The 23,605-nt window shown below is 34.6% G+C and overlaps 1 protein-coding gene across 10 annotated transcripts in view; it reads right to left on the bottom strand.

Annotated features, from left to right (window-relative positions):
- GALNT13 (polypeptide N-acetylgalactosaminyltransferase 13) overlaps nucleotides 1-23,605 on the bottom strand; it is a 594,017-nt gene that overhangs the window by 43,935 nt on the left and 526,477 nt on the right. For 8 of the 10 annotated variants that reach the window (XM_031936436.1, XM_031936437.1, XM_031936435.1 and 5 more), the window contains 2 exons: nucleotides 14,011-14,150; nucleotides 1,088-1,186 (listed from right to left, as the gene is read on the bottom strand). In XM_031936436.1, coding sequence (XP_031792296.1) covers nucleotides 1,088-1,186; nucleotides 14,011-14,150 — 239 coding nt within the window. The remainder of the gene's footprint in view (nucleotides 1-1,087; nucleotides 1,187-14,010; nucleotides 14,151-23,605) is intronic. The other 2 variants (XM_023217516.1, XM_023217517.1) reach the window with 2 other exon arrangements.

The raw sequence follows: 23,605 nt of genomic DNA, 5'->3' as shown, positions 1-23,605 counted from the left end.
TACTAGTCTGCCTATGTTGTTTCTATCCTCTTCCTCCATAAGGTCAATTTCCTATGCTGTAATTTAGAAATTTTGTTTAAATATTTTCTTTCTCAAATTGACAGTTTGGAATGCTAATTAGGATTTTTTAAATTAAGAATTTTTAAGAGAGAAACTTCCTTTTAATGATCTCCATTGGATAACACAGACCATGTTTGAAGTATGGTGCCAAAACGCAAGAGTTCATTTTCTTCCTTATAATACAAGAATCAACAAGTATTTTTGTAATAAATCTTGACATTTATAAATCTTGACACAAATATAACCATAATTGTGCTAGACAGGATAACTTTTGCAACCTCAGTTCACACTAACTCAGAAATTCTACCTCTGGATAAAAATCTTGCGGTTCCCCTAAATTTCTGTAGATAACTTGTCTACAGAGGATCAGCTACCTCAAACTCTGCTTTGTTGGTATAGTTCCCAGGAACTCCAAATTCTACTTCTCAAAGTGGCCATGGCAGTAAAATAGCTCTGGCCTGAAGACTCACAGTCAAATAGCTTCCACGTGGCCCACCTTGCAAAGCTATTTTCCAATGCTTAAGGAGAGCACAAGAACTCTTGTCACACACAAGAAAAGCTGTCCAAGAGTTTTAGTCGGCCTTCAACATTGAACTATGCACTTAAACATTTTATTAAACTTCAAAAGCTCTTAAAAATCATAATATACATAAAAATTTGAAAAGAAATAGAGAATAATAACCATTGGGAAAGCATCACAGATGTGGAGGAATTCTTTTATATATTCAGTTAATAGAATAAAATGTACTCCTCATTTGCTCATACATGATAAATTAGATTGTCAAAAATATTTGGATATCTTCATTAACTGTAGGCACACTGAAAGTGTTGCTCTTTTTATTTAATTTTTCAGCGCTCTTTTAAGATCCTTGGGACAATTAAATAGCCAAATTAGTTATAGATTTGAATGCACATTTATTTACTAAGTTCAGTTTATAGTTATTAACACGTGAGCCATGGTCTCCACTGATAGTTTTAACAATATTTTTCCTCTAAAATATGAAGCTGATAAAAAGGGAGAGTTTACCTGATTTCCTCCCATACCATGACAGTTGAATATACCCACTTTTTCATTTTCCTTGCGGCCCATGTTGTCTAAACACTGATTGGTTTCAACATTTCTTATCTAAAGGAAACACACAAAAAAGGGGGGGGGGGAATAAATCAAACAGTTATTTAAGTCATCAAATCTTTTTTATGTTACTGTCTATTGTTAACTAAATAGTACAACTTCATAAGAAAATTTCTCCAAGAAAAACATACTGCTTATATATTTTTCTTTTTCTGTGTCCATTCTTAACCTGTATACATTTCTAAACTCCTCCTGAAGTTTTTGAACAGAATTGGCATTGGCATCTAATCAAGAGACATTCCCTGTTTATAGCATAGTATCATAGAAGAAGGAAGCAGCTACATATTATGAATTAGGAGTACTTCCCCAAATCCTCTAAAATTAGGACACAGTTTTCATATTCCACTCAAATAACCATTGACTATTCTTGAACTCCTATACTATTGCATGGAAGGAAATAAAAACAAATTGGCTAAATATTAAAACTTATGTTCTTTTAGATTGCTTCATTACTGAATGTTCTATTCTGTGTATTAATAAAGATTACATTGTTTATATCTGTGACTAAAATATATTCATGCATCTTCTTTCATGCCTAATACCAAACTTATTGAGAAGTGCTTAACCCTAAGGAAAGCTATTACAAGGCTAAACAATGATTTTACATTACAAATTCCTCAAAAGCAAGATTAAATTGCTGACTACAGACAAAAAGTTCTTGGTTTACATTCAAACATGGCATTAGTTCCATAATTAACATAAAGTTAATACATATTTGTGCCAAATGTAATTACAAAACCATTAATTGACTTTAAAGATACTAATCTGACTGAATGAAGAACAAATGAATGCAGAAAAGAAAAAACCTTCTAATAAACGGGATACTTCAGATTTTTACTTAGTCTCAATCTCAAATATGTATCTATGCCTGTCCACTCTGCTTTTGAAAAGTTTGTATCTCTGAGCCACAGACATGCATATTTTACTGTTCACTTGGGAGAATTATTGGACACGTCTATTTAGTTATCTATGCTTTGAGTACATGTTTTCTCACATTGGCAAATGAGTAAGATAGGAAACTTATTACATAAACATACAGAGGATGAATTTGGTTTACACAATTCACTTTTTCTGTGGTGCAGAACCTCATGGCCAAGTACTAGTACCTGGAGTTGCGGAAAGCGGTATGACTTGCATTAAGGCTCCCATCAGTAACTGAGAATAGTATAGATCAGAATTCCCACTTGCTAAACGTTAGAAAAAACTGGACAGCATCATCAAGTGCTGTTTCAAGGGGCCGAAATTTAGAGCAGAGTTATATGTGCTTTCATAAAAAAAATCTGAGCAGCAACCCATTAAAAAGACAAAACACACACTGAATATTACAAGGAAAGGGCACGGGCTTCCAGAAGCAAAACCTGTATCAGTTCATATAGGGCTGAAATATATTCTCTATCTGATTTCAGGTGGTCCAGGCACTGGAAGGGATTGAACGTATAAGCAAAAGACCTTTTAGGAGCTGTAGCTGGAGAGGATTAAGGAAGGTAACAATTGATACATTGTCATATGATGTAGTAAATAGGTCGGTGTAGGTTGCACATAGTCTGATCAAATTACATAAGTTGAATTATTTTTAAATCCCTTACATCAGATTTTCTTAACTTTTCATAAAAGGAAGATTTCTTGAAAATAGTAAGATGATACATTATTGCTATTTAGCTTCCTAAAAGAGTATAGAACAGTATAATGCCATAATACTTAGAGAAATAAACATCTCACAAAATGACTAATTGATTTTTAGACATAAGGTATGCAATCTGATTAGAAGAATCTCTGCTAGGTGCATGGTACTTGCATAGACACTAATTAATAATTATAGGGGTTATAGCTTGAATTGTTTGTAAGGCTTTTTCTCTTTGCTGGAAAACAGAAATTTCAAAGCCATATTCAGCCTAGTACATACTCTGATAGTGGTATTGGAAAGGGACTTCTTGGAGATGCATGCCATCTTACTCTTTGACAAATTAAGAAAAATATTTAAGAATGACCCCAACATATTTTGCCTTTAGTAACAACCTATTATTGATCTATTTTCTACAAAAGATAACACTTTATGTTTTAGTATGTAACACCTCTTGTGAATTCATTTATTCAATTGAGAAGTAGTATCAGGAAAATGTATATCTCATACCAGGTACTACCTGAGGTGCTGAGGATACAGAAAGCAACAAAATAAACACAGTCTCTTCCTTCATAAAGCTTATGTTTTAGAAGGGAAGAGAGCAACAAATAAATAGATTTGTAATATGTCAGAAAATCAAGAAGTCCTGTGAAGAAATATAAAGAATAGTAAGGGTAGATAAAGCAAAGGAGATAGTACTGTTTTAGAAAGAAAAGGTCAATTTGAACAAATACACTTGAAAATATGCTTAATGAAGAGGAGCGCAATCATATTTTCATCTATGGAAGGACATTTTGGGCAGGGGAACAGCAAATGGATGCTCCCTGTAAGCTGGACAATACTGAGTGAAATCATGGACTAGCATTGTGCCAGCATTGCAGTGAGCAAGGGGCAGGTTAGAGAGGTATTCCAGACTAAGTAATAGTAAGGAATCATGAGATTTTTAGCATAGGCATGGTATAATAGCTTATTGTGGCTGTTGTGCAGAGAGCAGATTAGAGGGAGGAAAGACTGGAAGCAGAGAAACAAGGAAGAAGGCCACTGTAGTCATGCCAGCAAGAGATGATGGTTGATTAAGAGACCAACAATGTGGGTGGAAGGTCCAATTTCGGATATGTTTTGAAGGTACAGCCATTGGAACTTTCCATTGGATTGAATGTGAGTTATGACACAAATAAAGACATCAAGAAACATGTCAAGCTTTGGGCCTGAACAAGTGGGCAAATGCTATTTCTATTTACCAGGAACAACAGTCTTGAGTTCTTCCATGTTGATAATTATATCTGTGGCTGCTATACTTGAAAATCACTTCGATAGGTCTAAAGTCCATGGCTCACCAAACTTGAATACCTTTTCAATGTTAACTCCATTTATTTCCAGAGTAAAGGATTCCTTTGAAAACTCTGATTACAATCTGGGTTTCCCCCCGCCTTAATTCTTACAAGTATCTATTTCCCTGGAAACCAAACTGATTTTTTTATCTTTCAAGTTTGGGAGATTTACTCAAATATATCTTGACATTACTCATTAAGGATCACTCTCACAGGGATGTAGTGCTCCTTTTCACAATATCATTTCAATTTTATTTTCAGGAAAGTTTCCTGGAATTATAGTTACTATTTTATTTTTCAAGACAGAGTCTCACTCTGTTGCCCAGGGTGCAGTGCAGTGGTGGCAATTCTTCTGCCTCAGCTTCCCAGGTAGCTGGGATTACAGGTGCTCACCATCACACCTGGCCAATTTTCCTTTTTTATTTTTATTTTTAGAAGAGATGGAGTTACACCATATTGGTCAGGCTGGTCTCGAACTCCTGACCTCAGGTAATCCACCAGCCTCATCCTCCCAAAGTGCTGGGATTACAGGTGTGAGCCACTGCACCTGGCCTATAGTTATTAATGTTCATTTTATTTCATTGGTTTTTCTGTTTAGGAAATCCTATTATTTTGGGTCTTGTTGCTTATCTTCTATGTGTGTCACTTTCAACTGAACAATTTAGTTTCCAATTTTTATTTTTTTAGTTGTTCCTTTTCCTTTCTAAAATTCATATCGCATACTCTCTTAGTGTTACTCACTCATGTGTTCTTACAAGTTTGACCTTCATTTCTGAAATGATTTAGTCTTTGATTTCTAATTCTTTCCTGCATTCTAGTCCCTCATTTCAGTTTTTCTAAATTTGATTTATGTTGTTCTTTCCTATATTCTATCATTTAGAGCATTTATTTTAGCATCTTTTAAAATATTAGATTACATTTTTCCTCTTCTTATGAGCATAAAGCATTGGTGTGCTTGCATTGTTTGCAGAGATACCACTCTACCTCTATCTTTTTCTTACATCAGTCATGCTCTTCTAGTTCTTTTCTCTCTTCCTTTTTTTCTTTCTTCCTTCTTTCCTTTTCTGCATAAGATCAATTTTCCTAGTCTTTTAAGGGGAAAGGATTGATCAAAAGACCATTTCTAATTTCACAAATATAGAACACCTTTTCCTGTATTTTTTGAAGTGTTGAAAAAATTACCCTTCTATTTCTTGAGACCTCCTGACCCCATTTACCTCATCCATTTTAATCTGAACCATTCATTTCCTTTTCCTCCCACTCTAGTTGGGCTTTATTCTCTGAAGTGTCTTCTGAGAAGGAGCTTCAGCTAGTGAGTTTCAAGAATTCACAGACTGCACACTGTTCAGACCCTTCAGATATTAGAGAGGAGTTTTTTTGCTCACCTGCAAGGTACTTCTCCCATTTTCAGCTACTATTATCCAATTGGCCTGAAACAATTTCTCATGAGTATCTCTTAGAAAATTGGGTGTTATCCTGACCTCATTTCTATCCGATACCTCATTGCTTTCCTCTGTTGTCTCTCGCAAAAATTGTAGTATCATCTGGGTCATGACAATGTCAGCTCATATTTGAGAATTTGTGAGAACACTTTGCCACCTAATTTTGTTGTCAAAATTGTTCATCTTTTTTTTAAGTTTTGCTGCCCTATTTGTTCTTTTCTGTTTTAATGGGAAAATTCAGAGATTCACACACTATGTCATTGCTGCCACCAATTTTTCCAGAATTCCAGGATAGACTTCTCTTGGGGACTGCATGAAAAGAAGCCTATCCTATTTCTGGCACATTCTAACTACTCCACATTCAATGTGGTTTTGTAGTTTGTGGATGTGTAATATTACTTGTCCTTCAGAATGCAGCAGGTGCTAAGTGGACACAAAATAGGAACTGAAGTCAAGTCTGGCTGGATGTAGAATCTGGGAGAATAGCAATATACAGGAGTCAATGGTTTAGGAAACCTGCCACAGGGAGAAAAGAGAGACAACCACTACCACCTCCACTATGATGATAATAATAATATAAATTAGAAACTATTTGAATTGTATGTGCCAACCTATTACTCCCATTTTACAAACAAAAACATTACGATACAGAGAGGTTAACTAATTTGCCAAAACAAGGAATGTAAAGGTATTCTATTGAGTCTGGGAATTTCCAGTCCTGACTTCCAGACAGGCAGGCAGTGTGTTTTAGAAAGGAGGCCTGGAAGGAGCAAGGGAGGACTCAGTTCTGCTTGAACAGAGCTAACTAGAGGTTATCTAGACAACTGGTGAAGACATATGAAACAAGATACACAAAGGCAGCCTGGAATTAGGCCTGGGGGACCAGGTCAAAAAGCCTAAAAACAAAATATTATTTATGCTTAGTGCCAGCCTCACGAGCTGAGGTCAGGCAAATAATTTCTGTCTACGTCCAGGGTAACCTGAGAGATTAGCAGTGTGGAGGATAGAGTGTCAGGAAATCAGGATATCAATTGCCATCTTAAATAAATAAGAGGGACATATCACCCGGGATAGAGACAATATCTGAAAGGTTTTTTTTTTTTTTTTTTTTTTTTTCTTTTTTGAGACGGAGTCTAGCTCTGTCACCCAGGCTGGAGTGCAGTAGTGTGATCTCGGCTCACTGCAACCTCCAACACCCAGGTTCAAGTGATTTTCATGCCTCAGCCTCCTGAGCAGCTGGGACTACAGGCATGGAATTACATCACAACTGGCTAAGTTTTGTATTTATGGTAGAGATGGGGTTTTACCATGCTGGCCAAGCTGTCTAAACTCCTGACCTCAAGTGATCCGCCTGCCTCGGTCTCCCAAAGCGCTGGGTTACAGGCGTAAGCCACCATGCCCAGCCTAAAAATCTGAAAGGTTTTTATCACTACTAGGCCTATAACATTCAGATTTTTTTAAAGCCATGCGCACCTACAGGGCAGATAGAAGCACATAGATCGTTCTCAAGTGAGCGAGCCCAACCCTGTAGGCATCTGCTGTATTGTCTTCAAAATACAAAAATGGTCACTGGTGTTTTCTAACGATTCTCAGCAAACAAATCTTAATGTGTATTTCAATACTAGCATATGGGAGAGTTGAAACTATGCATCTCATCTTTTGAGATGTAAAGGATAATCAAATTTAGGATGATTATGTATAATTCTAAAATCAGAACTTTTCTAAGAACGCCTTGAGACCTCAAATATATACTCACAAAGAATGTTGTTCAAGGGAAGAAGTGAAATTTCAGAAAAGATGCTATTCTATCGCTGGTACCATATTACCTGACAGTAACAATGGCTTGGTCATGTCATTAATCCTGAGAAAAATCAAAGCAACCAACAACTAAAGAACTTTATTAAAAATTCTTTACAAAGTCTGTTCTAGAACTTGAATCAAAATAGTAGAGCACACTGGTAGCTCTAAGATCTGGTAAACTCTTTTGACTCATTCTTTATGTTATGGTAGAGCTTTGAATGTATGGCACAAGGCCAAGATAGTTTTAACTTTAATTGGCTGTCTGCTTTGAGATTTCTGTGTTTACAGAAAGCATAATCTTTTATTGCTTGAAAACAATTCTTAGTGACATAAACTTGAGGGCATTTTTCCCACTTGTGTTTTGATATTTGAAATCAGCAAGACTTTCTAAATGTTTCTGTGCATTGCAGCATCATTGGTAATGTTCTTACCACTTATATAATTTGTTCATTAGCTTTTGCTCCCTCTGCTGGAATGTAAAAGCAAGTAGCAATGAGAACTCCATTTCTAAAAGAGAGATACATACTCCCCACGCCCCCGCCACCAATCTTTGCATTTTAAAAACTCTTTTAAATACATTCTAAAGACTGTCAAACTAGCATTATTTTACTTTAATTACCCCAACATATGCTTATTCTTCAATTGCAGTTGTTACTTTTTATCATTATTTTACAAATGTCAACCTCATTTGTTTTCTCTTGTCTTTGTAAAGATGGAAATAAGCACATTTGCAGTGAATTCTACAGCTTAATGTTAATACTTCCATAATATGATTGCTCTTGTGGATATGTATTTAAAGTATATTTCTGTTTAATCTAATTGTGAATAAATCAGAAAGATGAGAACAAAATCTGTATATTGAAACAATTCAAGTTGACTTCACTTATGCAGACCGGGATTTAGAAGGTCTTTGATTAATGACTGTGAGATTTAAAAATTATTCTTATCTGATACATGAAATCCCTTCCCCCCAAAAGTAAAGAACATAGAAAAATAAACAATTTAATTTATTTGGTTGGTAACAAAAACAGCGACAACCAAACTCCTGAGAGAATTCAGTAAATGACAAACTGGCATATGGTTTGTTGCAGCTGTTTGTGCCAATACACATTTAAGTAATAAAATTAGAATGAATTTTAGTTTATTAGAAATATGAAGTTAAAAAAATACAATATTTTCAGGTAATAAAAATAGCACGCTTTGTTCACAGGTGAGTTACCTAGCCCAACATACTTTAAGGTAGCCATCCAATAAAGGGTGACATATTCTCCCTAAACATACACATATTCAGAAATCCTGGGATAAAAATTAGCTACTGAGTCCCCAAGAATTTTGGAAATAAAATGAACAGAAAAATGTCCACATTTATATAAGTCACCTAATAAGGCTTTCTTGCTGGTCATCCTATTAAAGGGCCAAGAAGACTGTGAATCTATAAATAGATCTGATTACCAACAGAAAGGTAAACGTTTAAGCGTTTTAGCTTCTGCATTTGGCAGTAACTGATTTTACCCTTAATCTCTGCAGCCTAGCAGCATGGATCTTCATTACTTAAATTTGCCCTTCAGCAATATTTAAGGAATACAATAACAATATATGCAAGAACTTTAACTACTTACTATGGCTAAAGGATACAAGAGGAAAAAGAAATCCTGAGGTCAAGTACACAATACAAAATGCATACACTAATGTCAAAACATCTTCAAAGCAACATGCAAATGCAAATTTTAAGCACCAAGAGTTATCACTTGGCTCCTGAAATCCTCATCTCCTTCATTTGCCCTCAGATTGTGTTCAATTTTAGTTCACAATGTATTTTTTTTTTTTTCAGAAAGCCTGTCATAACCCAAAAATTTGGGCTGAGACATTCTATTTTAGAATGCTATTTCTTTCAGTCTTACACTTACATTTACAAGATCAGAACCCAGCCTGTTAAATCTACATAAGCTTCAGGGCTAGTTAAGAGAGAATTTAATGCTGCAAGGAGCTCAACTTCCTTATTCCATTATGATCTGCTTACTGAGTCTAAAAGACACATGCTTCATTAACTTACTTAAAGGTTTTAGTTCAAAGCAATTGCACAGCTTTTAACTTCACATTGGAAACTGCATGTAATTCGTGGGCTGGATAAAGTAATATTTCAATTGCTTGAGTAAGATGCAAACATAAAATAAATTAAGATACAGATATCTGATATCAATAACTATTGACTTTGGTGATGGTATATAATGGAGAAACTGAATACCATATTTGCCTCTATATATTCCAACACAGCAAGGAAAGTTATAAAAATAAATTGACAAGGAAACATTTATATTCACCAATACACAGCAATATTAAATCGACTTTGAGAAACATTGAAGTGAAAATATATGAATTGTTAAAGCCACACAATTTCATTTCAAATTCAGTGAGAAGTACAAATGAATATACTGCAAAGAAATATTGTTCTTGTTTTGATGACAAGTAGCTTGAACACTTGATATTGCTTTGGGACTCTAATTATTTAAGAGAAAGTGCCTTATACATAAGGAAAAATATCTTTTTACATTCTTCCAATAAAGGTTAATAACAGGCAGTAAGAAGGAAAAGGCTTTAGTAAATGACTGTTGTTCATTAACAGTTCAACTCTAACTCATTATCAAAATGTCCATCTTAAATTATGCACACATAGCCATACAAAATTGAATTAGGAGGTAGTGCTTGGTGAATTTGTCCTTCTGTTTCCATGGAAACAGATGCTGGATTGCATTTCTTTAAGGCTAGTTTTAAAGTGGAAAACTACAGTACATTAATACTTCAGAAAGCACAGAACTTACTGTATCTTTTAAATGTATCAGCTTTTTAAAACAGCCGTTGCAGCATATCATGTAACTCATGCAGGGCATCTTTTACTTCTACTGAATTTCTTTACCTGTTTGATTCTCTCTTGCCCTACCCACCTCCGCATCCTTATTTTGGTAGAAAGGCTTAAGAGTAAAGGTCTTTCCTTATTTGACTCTGCATTTTCAACATATAACAAAAGGTTTAGTTTGATATGGTCTGAATGCATTTATCCAAAATTCATGTTGAAATCTAATCCCCATTGTAGTGGTATTAAGAGGCGGGGCCAAGAGGAATGGTGGCCCAAGAGATAACATGTCTAACTATGAATCATAAGATTCAAGAGGTGGAGCCTTTTGGGAAGTGTTTAAGTCATGAGGGCTACATCCTTATGAATAGAATTAGTGCTCTTATAAAAGAGGTTGAAGCGAGCTGTCTTGCCCCTTGTCCATGTGATGATATATCATTTGCCTCTTTTTCCATATGAGGACTTAGTGACAATGTGCCATCCTGGAAGCAGCCAGCCTTACTCAGACACTAAATTGGCTGGCACCTTGATCTTGGACTTCCTAATCTCCAGAACTGTGAGAAATAAATTATTTATAAATTACCCAATCTAAGGCATTTTGGTACAGCAGCCCTAAGGGACTAAGATATAGCTCAAGTTCTTTTTTTATTCGTATTAAATAGAGATGGGTTCTCACTATGTTACCCAGCTGGTCTTGAACTCCTGGCTCAAGTCATACTACTGCCTCAGCCACCTGACTAGCTGGGACCACAGGCACATGCCAACACACTCAGCTTCATGCTTTTAATAAAAACATTTTGAATGATTAAAATATAATAAAATCATCTATTTCTCCTTCTAGTTATAAGAAAAAGTGAGCCTTAGTGTTGGACTAGCATGTACTTTTTCCTAACTTCAATAGTTAACTAGCTGTGTGATCTACAGGCCAAGCATATAAACTTTCTGTGTGTCAGTTTCCTTATTAATCCTGCAATAATAAAACCTAAGTCATGAAAATTGTTCTAATTTTTACGTAATTCATCTAAAGCACCTAGAATAACTGTTGGCATAGGAAATCAATAAACGGTAGCTATAATAATTATAACTGTAACTACTGGTGTGCTACTTTTCTTGCTAGGCATTGGGCTATATGTTTGATGTCTGTTCAGTCATCACTATAACCCAGTATTATTATCTTTATTCTGTTGACAGAGGTAGTAGAGAGGATACTTAACACCACTCAAAATGAAAGCTGTAAGGCTAGGATTTGAACCCTCCTATTCTTGGCTTCAGGGGCTGGAATGTTTTCAATACGCCATACTGCCTCTTTTAGATACTACGAAAGGCTCAATTCCTCTCTTTAAAATCTTTTCAATAAAGTATTTCTACAGATTAAAATATGGTCACCTGATCCATTGTAGAAGATAATGAATTGGAAATTAGTAGTTTGTACAAAGGAATTTGCCCACACTATATTTTATTTTTACAATTTAGAAGGTGAATTAGGTTTCCTTGATATAGTGCAGGACAGCATAAAATTGGATTTTTAACTTGGAAGTAAATATCTAGTTCTGTTACAGAGCCCTGAGTCTTTCTCAGGAGTCACCTTGGTGGCCCCAGAGAATTTCCAAAAGTCTTCTTTGCTCATTTCTGTCCTGTTACAGCCCTTGGTCATTCCTCCTTTTAGAAAACAGAAATCGATGTTTACTAATGATTTGGGTCCACTGAGGACAGTGAAAGAAACATTTTATAATAAGAATATAAAACTTCCTTTCTTCTGAAGATACAGTCAGGTTCATCAATGTTCAAACAAATTTTCAATAAAGTGATAAGGATACTACATATTTTATCAGAGATCTTCAGTGGTTTATAATAACTAACATGCAAGGACTGTTCTAATTTAAAAAGCAATGTCGTATGTTTTCTGCATTAAACATAAATCCCTGTGAGATCAGTGCCAACACGAGGATGTTACATAGTTGAAAATGATAGCAACAATACCCTCTTGTCCAATAAAAAAAAAAAAAAAACTTTGAGGCACAGGACTAAGTGACGAGTCTAAAGTCATACACTTAGAAAGTGGTAACATCAATGTTATTACACATGAAATTTTTCACTACGTTATTCAGATTAAAGTTAAATATATGTAAATCAAGCTCTATAGAGAGATATTTACATGGCTAATAAGTAAGTGGAGACTTGGACAATAGGGCATGAAATGGCACATAAATCAGTCATTAAAAACGATTCAGCTAGGGTTCCAGTCACCTCAAATATATTTTTTCTTTACTTTTTTCTAGTTAATTGTAAGTAAGGTATGTTTATAAAGTTACAGAGCATTAAGGCAGATGACCCAAAAAAGTATAGATTGTGCCATATAAATTTTCAGATAGTCTACCATTATGACCTACAACAATGGAATTTTAAATCTAAGAACATGCTTACGTGATAATTATTTCCGAAGTGCATTATTTATTGCTTTTCTTTTTTTAGATGGAATCTCGCTGTCACCCAGGCTGGAGTGCAGTGGCCCTCTCTCAGCTCACTGCAAGCTCCGCCTTCCGAGTTCACGCCATTCTCCTGCCTCAGCCTCTTGACTAGCTGGGACTACATGCACCCGCCACCACGCCCGGCTAATTTTTTTTTGGTATTTTTAGTAGAGACGGGGTTTCACCGTGTTAGCCAGGATGGTCTCGATCTCCTGACCTTGTGATCCGCCTACCTTGGCCTCCCAAAATGCTGGGATTACAGGCGAGAGCCACCGCGCCCCATCTATTTATTGCTCTTGAAATGCTTTAATCAAAACCAATATTAAGGTAGCTTTGATTCCTATTAAGTTGAAAATTATCCATATGGACGATATAATTCATAAAGGAAATATAATTCTTATTTTGACCAGTTGAGATATATATATATATGATATATAGAAATATATTATATATATTATATATAATCAATCTACGAGATGAATGCAGGATTATATATATATATCTGTATGTATGAATATATTATACATACATTATATATATGTTTGTATAGCTATAATGAAGTCACTTTTGTATTTTGAGATAAAATATATATGTAGAAAAGAATGGTGCAGATCAATGGTTCTCAGAGTGTCTAAAAAGTCAACATCACTTTTGTTATAGTACCAAGATATTACTTTCAGTTTTCACTTTCACATTCTCCTGAGTATACAAGAGTTTTCTAGAGGCTATTGTAATAGACTGCCTTGTACTGCAATAGATTGAATACTGAAGCACATATGACAATCCAGCTATCTTCTATTAAGACAGACATTAATGCAATTACAAAAATATAATCAATGGTAGTCTCTTATAATTACTTGATTTTGCTTGGGAAAAGTATAGTTACTTTTCAAAAAGATGTTATTTACATTAACATGTAATTGCTTATTACATAATGTTTAGTAAAAAAATGGGTTTTAAAGTTCTCAATTTTAATTTAAATAAAGTAAATATTAATCATAGTTCTAACCCACATGAACAAAAGGTGTTTGGAGTACACAGTAAATTTTAAGAGTGTAAATGACCAAAAGTTTTAGTACTGTTGGAACAAAAAAATTTTTTTTGTTCAATCTTAAAATTTCTGCTCATTTTTATGATTCCTTATGATGAAGACTTTATGGTCCTTGAAATATGAGAAGTTACTTAAAATAGATCTAATTAAAAATCCCTTACAGCATTTTCATAACATAACAAATACTGAGCTCCTTAGAAATTGCTCCATTTGCAAAATATATTTATAACTTAACCGAAATAAATAATTCATACCTCACCAAGTGAGTAATAACGTCTTGGGATCTGGGAGTCCGGATAGATGTTTTCTAGGTACCAAGAAAAGGGCTTACACTTCAGATTTTCTCTTAGTGTTTTTCTGACTGACACATCTCCATAATCCACTTTGACAACACCTGGAATTTTTCAGAGAAACACAAATCAGTTTGTGCTATTTTTGTTTTAGTACTGTTTTACTCCATTTACTTTGCTCTCAGTTTTTTTCTTTATAATTCCAGCAAATTCAATTGCATATGCAGCTGCTACTACACTGGATTTTTACTACCATAGAATTAGTGCATTAAATAGATATAAATAACACTTCTCCCATTGGTTATGACTTTTCAAATGTAAATATTTATCACCAAGTACTTGTACTACTTAGATTGAATAATTAACTAAATGTAAATTGGTATTTAGTATCTCATAAAGCTTAACTGAACTGTGTAATATGTCTGTTTCTCCTTAATAAAAAATTCTAGTAGCTCCAATGTTTTTGTTAATATTCATACTTTCCCTAGAGTCACTTATTCACCACCTGTAGATTTTATGAGAAATATAAAATATTCACATAACAGACTGCACATGTATTCTTTTTCTTGAACTTCTAGTTACCATAAACTTATGTTTTATTGATTTATTGAGTTATTCTAAGCTACCCCAGTCCTTGAAAAGTTAGTAAACATGTAAGTGTAAAGAAACTAACAAACAAATGAACAGGAATATATTCACATGTATATATGAAAAATGATTAATTTTATTTCACATAATAGAATATTTGACATTTAAATGAATATTTCCACTGAAAATCATAAAAGAATGCTTTCTAGTTGAGAAATAATAATGCTACTAATTTTTATATAAAAACATATGACAACTTGATTTGCTCCTTATATTAAAACTGGCATTTGATTGAAATAACTAATAACTGTGAAAATACAGCAATTATTTCTTAGATTATTCTGAAAATATTTCAATGTTTAACTCTCTTCTTTAAGGCCACTATGCAACATGCTGGCACAAAATGGCCTAGTATTTAGGATATTCTATCCCAACCAAGTAACAAAGACAATCAGTTGTTCTCTAAAATAAGACCAAGTGTTTAGACAATCTAAATGTCTGTAACTAATGCCATTACCAAGACACTATTTTCCAAAGCAGCAACACTCTCAAAACTCATCACTCACTAGTTCCAACCCCCTTGTCTCTTAAGAATTTTGGTGTTTTCAAAATTAAATACCATAGTATTATTAGAAAGCATTCTGATCCTGAAGCAGCCAAACCATTTCCTTCCAAGAGAAAATATTGATTTTCCTAGCTGGTGTTTGGATAGAAAACAACAAGGTCTTTGAGGTTTTTAAACAGATAAATATTTGCTTTCAAAATGATTCTATTCAGAACTTCCAATCAGGAATGCAACCTTCAAAATAAGAGGCTTAAAACAATTTAGTATTTACAAAGTAAATCACTAGAAGAATTTCTCATTATGTTAAGTATTATTGCAGTTGAAATAATTGAATACATAGTCCTCAAAATCATATAAAGAGATGTCATTGTGCCTGGCAGAGAGGCGAAACACTGTATCTTCAGAGGACTTAATTCAACAGTCAATTTTACTGTTCTGTTTTCATTTTTGAGGTGGGTGGATTTAATTGAGGTGGCTTATTTAATATCAACATCCTCCCTTTTTCATCATGTTAAGATTTGGTAGTTCTGGCTCCGTAATATCTTCCTAGAAGGGTTTCTTTGTGCATGTGTTTTCCAATACAACTTTATTTATGGACAATGAAATATGAATTTCACATAATTTTCACGTAATGATATATTACTCTTTTGACTTCTCCCCAACTACTTAAAATTAGATCTTGGGTATTTAAAAAAGGAACAGCGAGCTGGTTTTGGCACATGGGTCATAGTAGCCAACCCCTGCTCTAAAAGATAAAGTCCTAGAAGGTTTTTATGAGCAGTTATCTGATTGAAACGACAATTTAAAGTTTCATTTGCATACCATTTTACATAAGGTCAGAGAAAACATTAATTGTCCACTTCGGATTTGGCAAAAAGTGGCTAGTGGAGAATTATAGAGATGATTGAATAAAGCAAAAGCCTTCTTATCCTGTCACCTCTAAGCCACCCCTTGGCATTTCCACCGCAACTTGCTTTTGTTCTATTCCTAGATAATTATGCTAAATTACCTTTAGAAATGCACAAAGAAATACTGTGGGCTATCTTAACATTTTGGTGAGGATGGCTTTTTCTCTCTGCATCCATATTTTTCTTCTTAGAAGTGAGACATATCAAGAGACAACAGTCCTCACAAACACTCTATGTACTCCCCCATATTTCTCAGGTCGCTGCAGTTAGGCAGGGACATCTAACTGGTCCTGGCCAATACACTGTGAGAGAAAGGGGTTATGTCACTTCTGATTTTAAAGATAGGAAAGGAAGTATGAGAGCTTTCTTTTCCTTTACCACAGGGACTGAAGAGGACTTGTATCCCAGTGGGTGCAGCTACAAAATGGAGAGACTTTTCTTATCCTGTATGATTTAGTGAATGTAGAGCCTGAATTAGATTATTCAGATCCATGGTTTGATACGTAATCTTACTTGTTCCCCAAACTCTTATCTCCAATTCAAACCTCTTCAAAGTAGGTTACTCACATTGTTTACTCAACAATTTTATTGGGATCTATACTAGGCATCTCAAATTTGACAAGTCAAAAATTTAATTCTCCAACTTGCTCCATCTCCAAGCTTCTTCATTTTGGCATCTAGCACAAATATCCACTGATTTTCTCAAGGAAAAACAATTTTCTTTCCCTCACACATACACATTTTTAACTCATAGGAATTCTTGTTGGCTCTCCTTCACAATATATCCTCAGCCACTCTACTGTTACCATCCTGGTCCTAACTTCTCCCATCTCTTGCTTACACTAGCATTGCAATAGTCTCCTAACTAGCTTGGAAACATTTTACATTCCTCTACCTATATTTTATTCACTATTGCCTGTTCCTTAGTCAATATATTTAAAATACAAATCAAATCATGTTACTCCCCTGCTCAAAAGTGTACCGTGATTTTCCATAATACTAAGAATAATTGAATGTCTCTTAACCGTTGCCTGAAGATCCTTCAGAAAATAGCTCGACTAGCTTTTTGAATTCATTTATACTCACTTTGAAACCAGTCCAATTGTCCCATAGAAGTGATGTTTACGTTTTTTTTTTTTTTTTTTTTTTTTTTTTTTTTTTTTTTTAATAAACATGAAAGAATGGCCCTCCTGGTCTTGAAACTTGAGTAAATTACATTTGTCTTATCTAAGTTCCTTTCTCAGGAAACCAACCAGATAATATAAAGGAACTGAAACTTACCAGATGACCACGTCTGGTCAGTGAGACACCAGACCCCCTCACCTGTCATGATTGCCTAACCACCTGTTTCTTGTTGATCAATTTATCTTCCTTACCCCTCCCTAATTCCTGGTTTCTCATACATGGTTACATTTCTTTCCTGCTATATCAACCCCTAATTTTAGTCGGTTGAGGAGATGAATTTGAGACTGATTTCCCATCTCCTTGGCTGCAGCAACCTATTAAAGCCTTCTTCCATGTCAATACTGATTGTCTTGGTGATTGGCTTCTGGTGCAGCAAGCAGCAGGATGTAGACAGAACCCCTGTGTTTCAGTAACATCTTCATTCTAGCCCCATATTTCGTTCTTTACATTTCTTCAAACATTCCAAGTTCATAATTCATCATAATTCAACAATTCAAGGCTTTATACTTCTCTTTTTTCTGTCTGTAATGGTGTTACCCTGCAACTTTCATGAGTTGTCCTTCACTTGGTCCAAGTCTTTGCTCACATTTTACTTCTTCAGGTTTATTCTGACCTTACTATCAAACTTGATCCCTTTCTCTCATCTTCCTGGGTCTTTATCCCTCTATCATGCTTAATTTTTTTCCATGGCACTTATTATTATCTGATATCATATTATAGATCACTTTGCTCATTGCCTTCTCAACAAAAACTTTGGATGTGTTATCTCCTTTTTTGAAAGATAAGGTATCCTACCTGATAATATCTTACAAGATATTGTGACTACTAAATAACTAATGCCTGGAAAATGCTTAGTACAATGACTAGAATATAATAATTACTTAATACACACTATATATTGCATTGGATAGCAGTTGTTTTGCATGCCTGACATCCATTCTGTCCTCTGGCAAAAGCACTTGAATTTTCTCTGGGAAATCACTCCCACTTCACTTCCAGCTTGGGTGGGGCTGGTTTCATTGCCTTCCCCACTCTTCCAGTTCCATCTGTGGGCACAGACTAAGGCACATCACCAGAAAATCTAGTTAAAATGCAAACTGATTCTGTTGGTCTTGAGTGAGGGCCTTAGGGCCCACATTTCTAACAAGCTCCAAGGGATCCTGCTTTTGCTCAGTCCAGATTTTGATTAGCACCCAAAATAACAAGAGCATTCTATTTCTCAACTTTACACATAACCCAGATAACAATGACTGACTCAGGAATGGGCAAATAAACCAGTCAGCCTAATAAAAGCATACCCTTGAGAATATACTAGGACTATTAGAAAGTTGAAACTATTTCCTGTGGAACTGGGTAGCTGTATAGATGAGTTAAGCCTGGAGTTTTTGGGACTACCATACAACAAAGGCCTATGAAAGTGACACCAATATAGAAGTAAGATAAATCCACATATGGAAAGATATAAAGTTTGAGAGTAAAACAGAAGACTGACTAAAGATAGAAAGCATAGGCCAAGCCAAGATTAGTAACAGATACTTATTCTGGTCAAGCTCTGTACAAGGGACTTTTCTAGGCACTTGGGATATATCTGTGAACAAAACAAAATTATCTTCCTCCATGGAGTTTATATTCTACTAGAGAAAGACCTAAATAAACAGTAAATACATTAGAAGGTGATACATGCTGTGGCAAAAATTTGTAAGTTTTTAAGGCAAGTCTTTCAATGGGACTTGCAAAAGTCATGTAAAAGCTTTGACAATGAAGTAAAGATTCATAATGAGTACCAACAAAAGAGTATTTTAATTAACTCCAGATTTGCAGGTTTCATTAATAGCTAAATGATAAAATTTATGGGTTGCTATATTTATTAAAATAAGCTGTCTTTTCATGGAATCCAGCTAAATGCCCATCAATGATAGACTGGATAAAGAAAATGTGATATATATACACCATGGAATACTATGCAGCCATAAAAAATGAGATCATGTCCTTTGCAGGAACATGGATGGAGCTGAAAGCCATTATCCTTGGCAAATTAATACAAGAACAGAAAACCACATACTATGTGCTTTCGCTTATAAGTGGGAGCTAACTCATGAGACCATGTGGACACATAGAGGGGAACAATACACACTGTAGTCTATTGGAGGATGGAGGGTGGGAGGAGAGAGAAGATCAGGAAAAATAACTAATGGGTACTAGGGTTAATACCTGGGTGATAAAATAATCTGTACAAGAAACCTCCTTGACACAAGTTTACTCATGTAACAAATTTGTACATGTACCCCTGAAAAGTTAAAAAAAAAAAAAAAGAAGCTTTTATTCATAAGTCTATTGCACTGCAGTATTAAATTCACTCTTTAGAGAAATCATGTTTTAAATTTTAAATAGATATTAGATGGAAGATCATAATGAAACTGGCCCAATTGTCACATAGAACTGATATTTATGTATTTTTATATAAACATAGAAATTCACTCTCTCAGTCTTAAAACTTGAGAAAATTGTATTTGTCTTATCTGAGTTCTTTTCTTAGGAAACCAACTATCAGGCCACCCAGACATTTTCAAAGAACTGAAACTTACCAGATCACTGCATATGGACGGTGAGACACCAGACCCCCTCACCCATCATGTTGCCTAAACCAACCAACTGCTTCCTGTTGACTAGCTCCTCTTTAATACCCCTCACTAATTCCTGTTTTCCCTACACATAATTACATTTTTTTTTGCTGCTATATAAATCTCTAATTTTAGTCACTTGAGAATATGGATTTGAGACTGCTCTCCCGTCTGCTTGGTTGCAGCACCCAATTAAAACCTTCTTTCCTGGCAATACTCATTGTCTCAGGATTGGATTTCTGTGGGGCAAGCCTGAGACCAAACCCCTGGCATTTCAATGACTATAATTTCAGTTAAATTCTTCCCCTAGTAGATGCCTATTAAGTCTAATAGTTCTGTCTCTCTAAAATCAAAGTACCTGAAGAAAGAATACTCTAATTGCATGCCAAAGCTTACAATTTCATGTACAAGAATACATATTGCAGCGTAACTTAAAGGGGAAATTTTTCTTCAATAAATAATGCTTAAGTGGGCACCGTGGCTCATGTCTGTAATCCCAGTACTTTGGGAGGCTGAGGTGGGCAGATCACTTGAGGCCAGTAGTTCAAGACCAGCGTGGTCAAGATGGTGAAATCCTATCTGTGCTAAAAACACCAAAAAATTAGCTGGCCATGGTGGTGGGTGCCTGTAATCCCAGCTATTTGGGAGGCTGAGGCAGGATAATCACTTGAACCCAGGAGGTAGAGGTTTCAGTGAGCCGAGATGGTACTACTATACTCCAGGCTGGGTGACAGAGCAAGACCACATCTCAAAAAACCACACCCCCAAAACAAAAATAAAACAAAACAAAAAGAACGCTTAAGTAAATCAAAGTTATATCTGGTTGACAAAATACAACTCTTGTATTAAAATAATTATGTCTGTATAAGAATATGGAAAAATGTTAATAAGCCAAATGTATGTTTATTATACAGATTAAAATATGTGAAATAATAAAAAAAATTGAGACAAAGCCCTTTCTCCTTTAACAGTCAAAACAATGCAGTTAGAATATAAATTCTATTATGTATGTCATATTAATGATATATATTCACATTACAGGAGCAGACCAGTATATACAGTTTAAGCTAATAATTTATTTTTTGTGATATTTTCTAAATTCCAAATAGAAAGTGAACTTTGTTATATACTCTTAATAATGGTAATTAGGAACTTCATGAATAAGAATCTGCATTTTTCTCCTTTTTAAAATAATAATAACATAAGCCATTGTTAATCCAGCTAGCAATTATTGTATTCTATTGCATCTAAATATCAAATCATAAATGGTATTGGGAAAGCTGGAGATCCACATGCAAAAGAAGAAATTAGATCTTATTCTTATCTTACACCAAATATGAAAAATCAAATAAAAATGTATTAAAATTTTAAATTTTAAGATCTAAAACTATAAAAATACTAAAAGAAAACACAGGGAAAATAGTTCATATTTGTCTGAACAAAAATTGTTTCAATTTGACCGTAAAAGCACAGGCAACAAAAGCAAAAATGGACAAGTGTGATGGCTTCAAATAAAAAGCTTCTGCACAGCAAAGGAAACAATTAACAAAGTGAAGAGAAAGCCTACTAAAGGGAAGAAAATATTTATAAGCCATGGATCTGATAAGGGATTAAAATCTAAAATATGTGAGAAACTCAAACAACTCAAAAACAAGAGAACACCTGATTAAAAATGGGCAAAGGTTGTGAACAAACATACGTCAAAAGAAGACATTCAAATGGCCCATAAACACGTGAAAAAAAATGCTTATATTATTAATCATTAGGAAAGTGCAAATTAAAACCACAATAAGGTATCGCCTCACACCTGTTAGAGTGACTTATCAAAAATATAAAACATACGTTTTGGAGACGATGTGGAGAAATGGGAATTCTTAGATATTGTTGATGGAAATATAAATTAGTACAGCCATTATAAAAACGGTATGGAGCTTCCTTGTAAAACTAAAAATAGAACTACCACATGATGCTGTAATTCCTTTCCTGGGTTTATATAAAGGAAATGAAATCAATATGTCAAAGGGGTATCTGCAGTCACTTGTTCGCTGCAGCATTATTCACAATAGCCAAGAAATGGATCAACCTAAATATATATATATCAACAGATGAAAAAAGAGAATGTTGTATTCTACACAATGAAGCACTATTCAGCCTTAAAAAGGAAGAAAATCCCATCATTTTGATAATATGAATGAAGCTGGCAGACATTATGCTAAGTGAAATAAACCAGGCACAGAAAAACAAATACCACATGACCTCACTTATGTGTAGAATCTAATACAGTTGTACTCACAGAAGTAAAGAATAGAATTATGGTTACCAGAGGCTATAGGCATGAGGAGGGAGGAATGGGGAGTTGTTAATCAAAGAGTACAAAATTTCAGATAGACAGGAGAAATAGGTTTTGGGATCTATTGCTCATTGGGTGACTATAGTCAACAATGATGCATTGTGCATTTCAAAATAAGTAGGACATTAAGTTTCTAATGTTTTATCACTAAAAATAATAGGTAAACAAGGTTATGGATATGTTAATTAGCTTGATTTATTTATTCCATACTGTTTGGGTCTGTATATGTAATCTCAAAAAATCACATTGTGCCTTACGATTACCGCTAAAACTTCTCAATTAAAAATATGAGTAAGTCTGTAAGTACATAAATAAATACTGTATTGTTTCAGAGGTTTAGGAGATTTCTTGGAATTGTCATTGCTGTTTTTAAATTTAAAACTATTCCCTTAATCTACCTTTTTATCTATTCCCTATGTGCATATAAAATTGCCCAAGCTTGTAACTTCTCATTAGAATGTCAGTGGACATAACTACATTAACTGGCTGATGGCCCATTCCAGCTAATAATATATAGTGATTATCTGTTGAATTTATCATTTACTATTATTACTGCAATTTTATTTTAATGGCATAAAAATGAGATAATGAATTTTACAAAATCATAGCTTCTGCACAGAGCTGTCACACAGGAAGAGGATTATCCGACAACTTTCAATTTATTTAACTCTAATATCCACAGTCAAAAGTTAGAGCAGGTCTTGAGACTGAGTTTTCTAGGCAATTACCTCAAACTTCAGTTGGATTTGACAATAAATGCTTGGTCCAAGATCAATGAGAACATGGAAAACAAAAGTGAATATTTGCAGTAGCCTTTTAAAATAAAGAACAATTTGATATCCATTGAGGCAAACATAGACTGAACAGTTTGTAGGCTATCAAAATTCTATCTAGAATTAACTTAGTATATTGCAGCATTATTTTGACCTCTATCAAGTCTAAATGAGGATTTGGAATTATGATATCGGTGTTCATTTGAAACTGGCCCAATTGTCCCACAGAACTGATGCTTATCATTTCTTCTGAATAAGCATAAAAATTGACCCTCCCAGTCTTGAAACTTGAGAAAGTTATATTTGTCTTATCTGAGTCCTTTCTCAGAAAACCAACCGTCAGGCCACCCAGATAGTATCAAGGAACTGAAACTTACCACATCACCACATGTGGACAATGAGATGACAGACAACTGACCCGTCATGATTGCCTTATTTACCACCTGCTTCCTTTGGATTGACTCCTCTTTACCCCTTCCTCATTCTGTTTTCCCACACACGGTTACATTTTTTTCGCCTGCTATATAAATCCCTGATTTTAGTCAGTTGAGGAGATGAATTTGAGACTA

Source organism: Piliocolobus tephrosceles, chromosome 11, assembly GCF_002776525.5.
Source record: "Piliocolobus tephrosceles isolate RC106 chromosome 11, ASM277652v3, whole genome shotgun sequence".
Lineage (NCBI taxonomy): Eukaryota > Metazoa > Chordata > Mammalia > Primates > Cercopithecidae > Piliocolobus > Piliocolobus tephrosceles.
The sequence above is the reverse complement of the archived record's forward strand: the minus strand, read 5'-3'. Positions and strand labels throughout refer to the sequence as shown.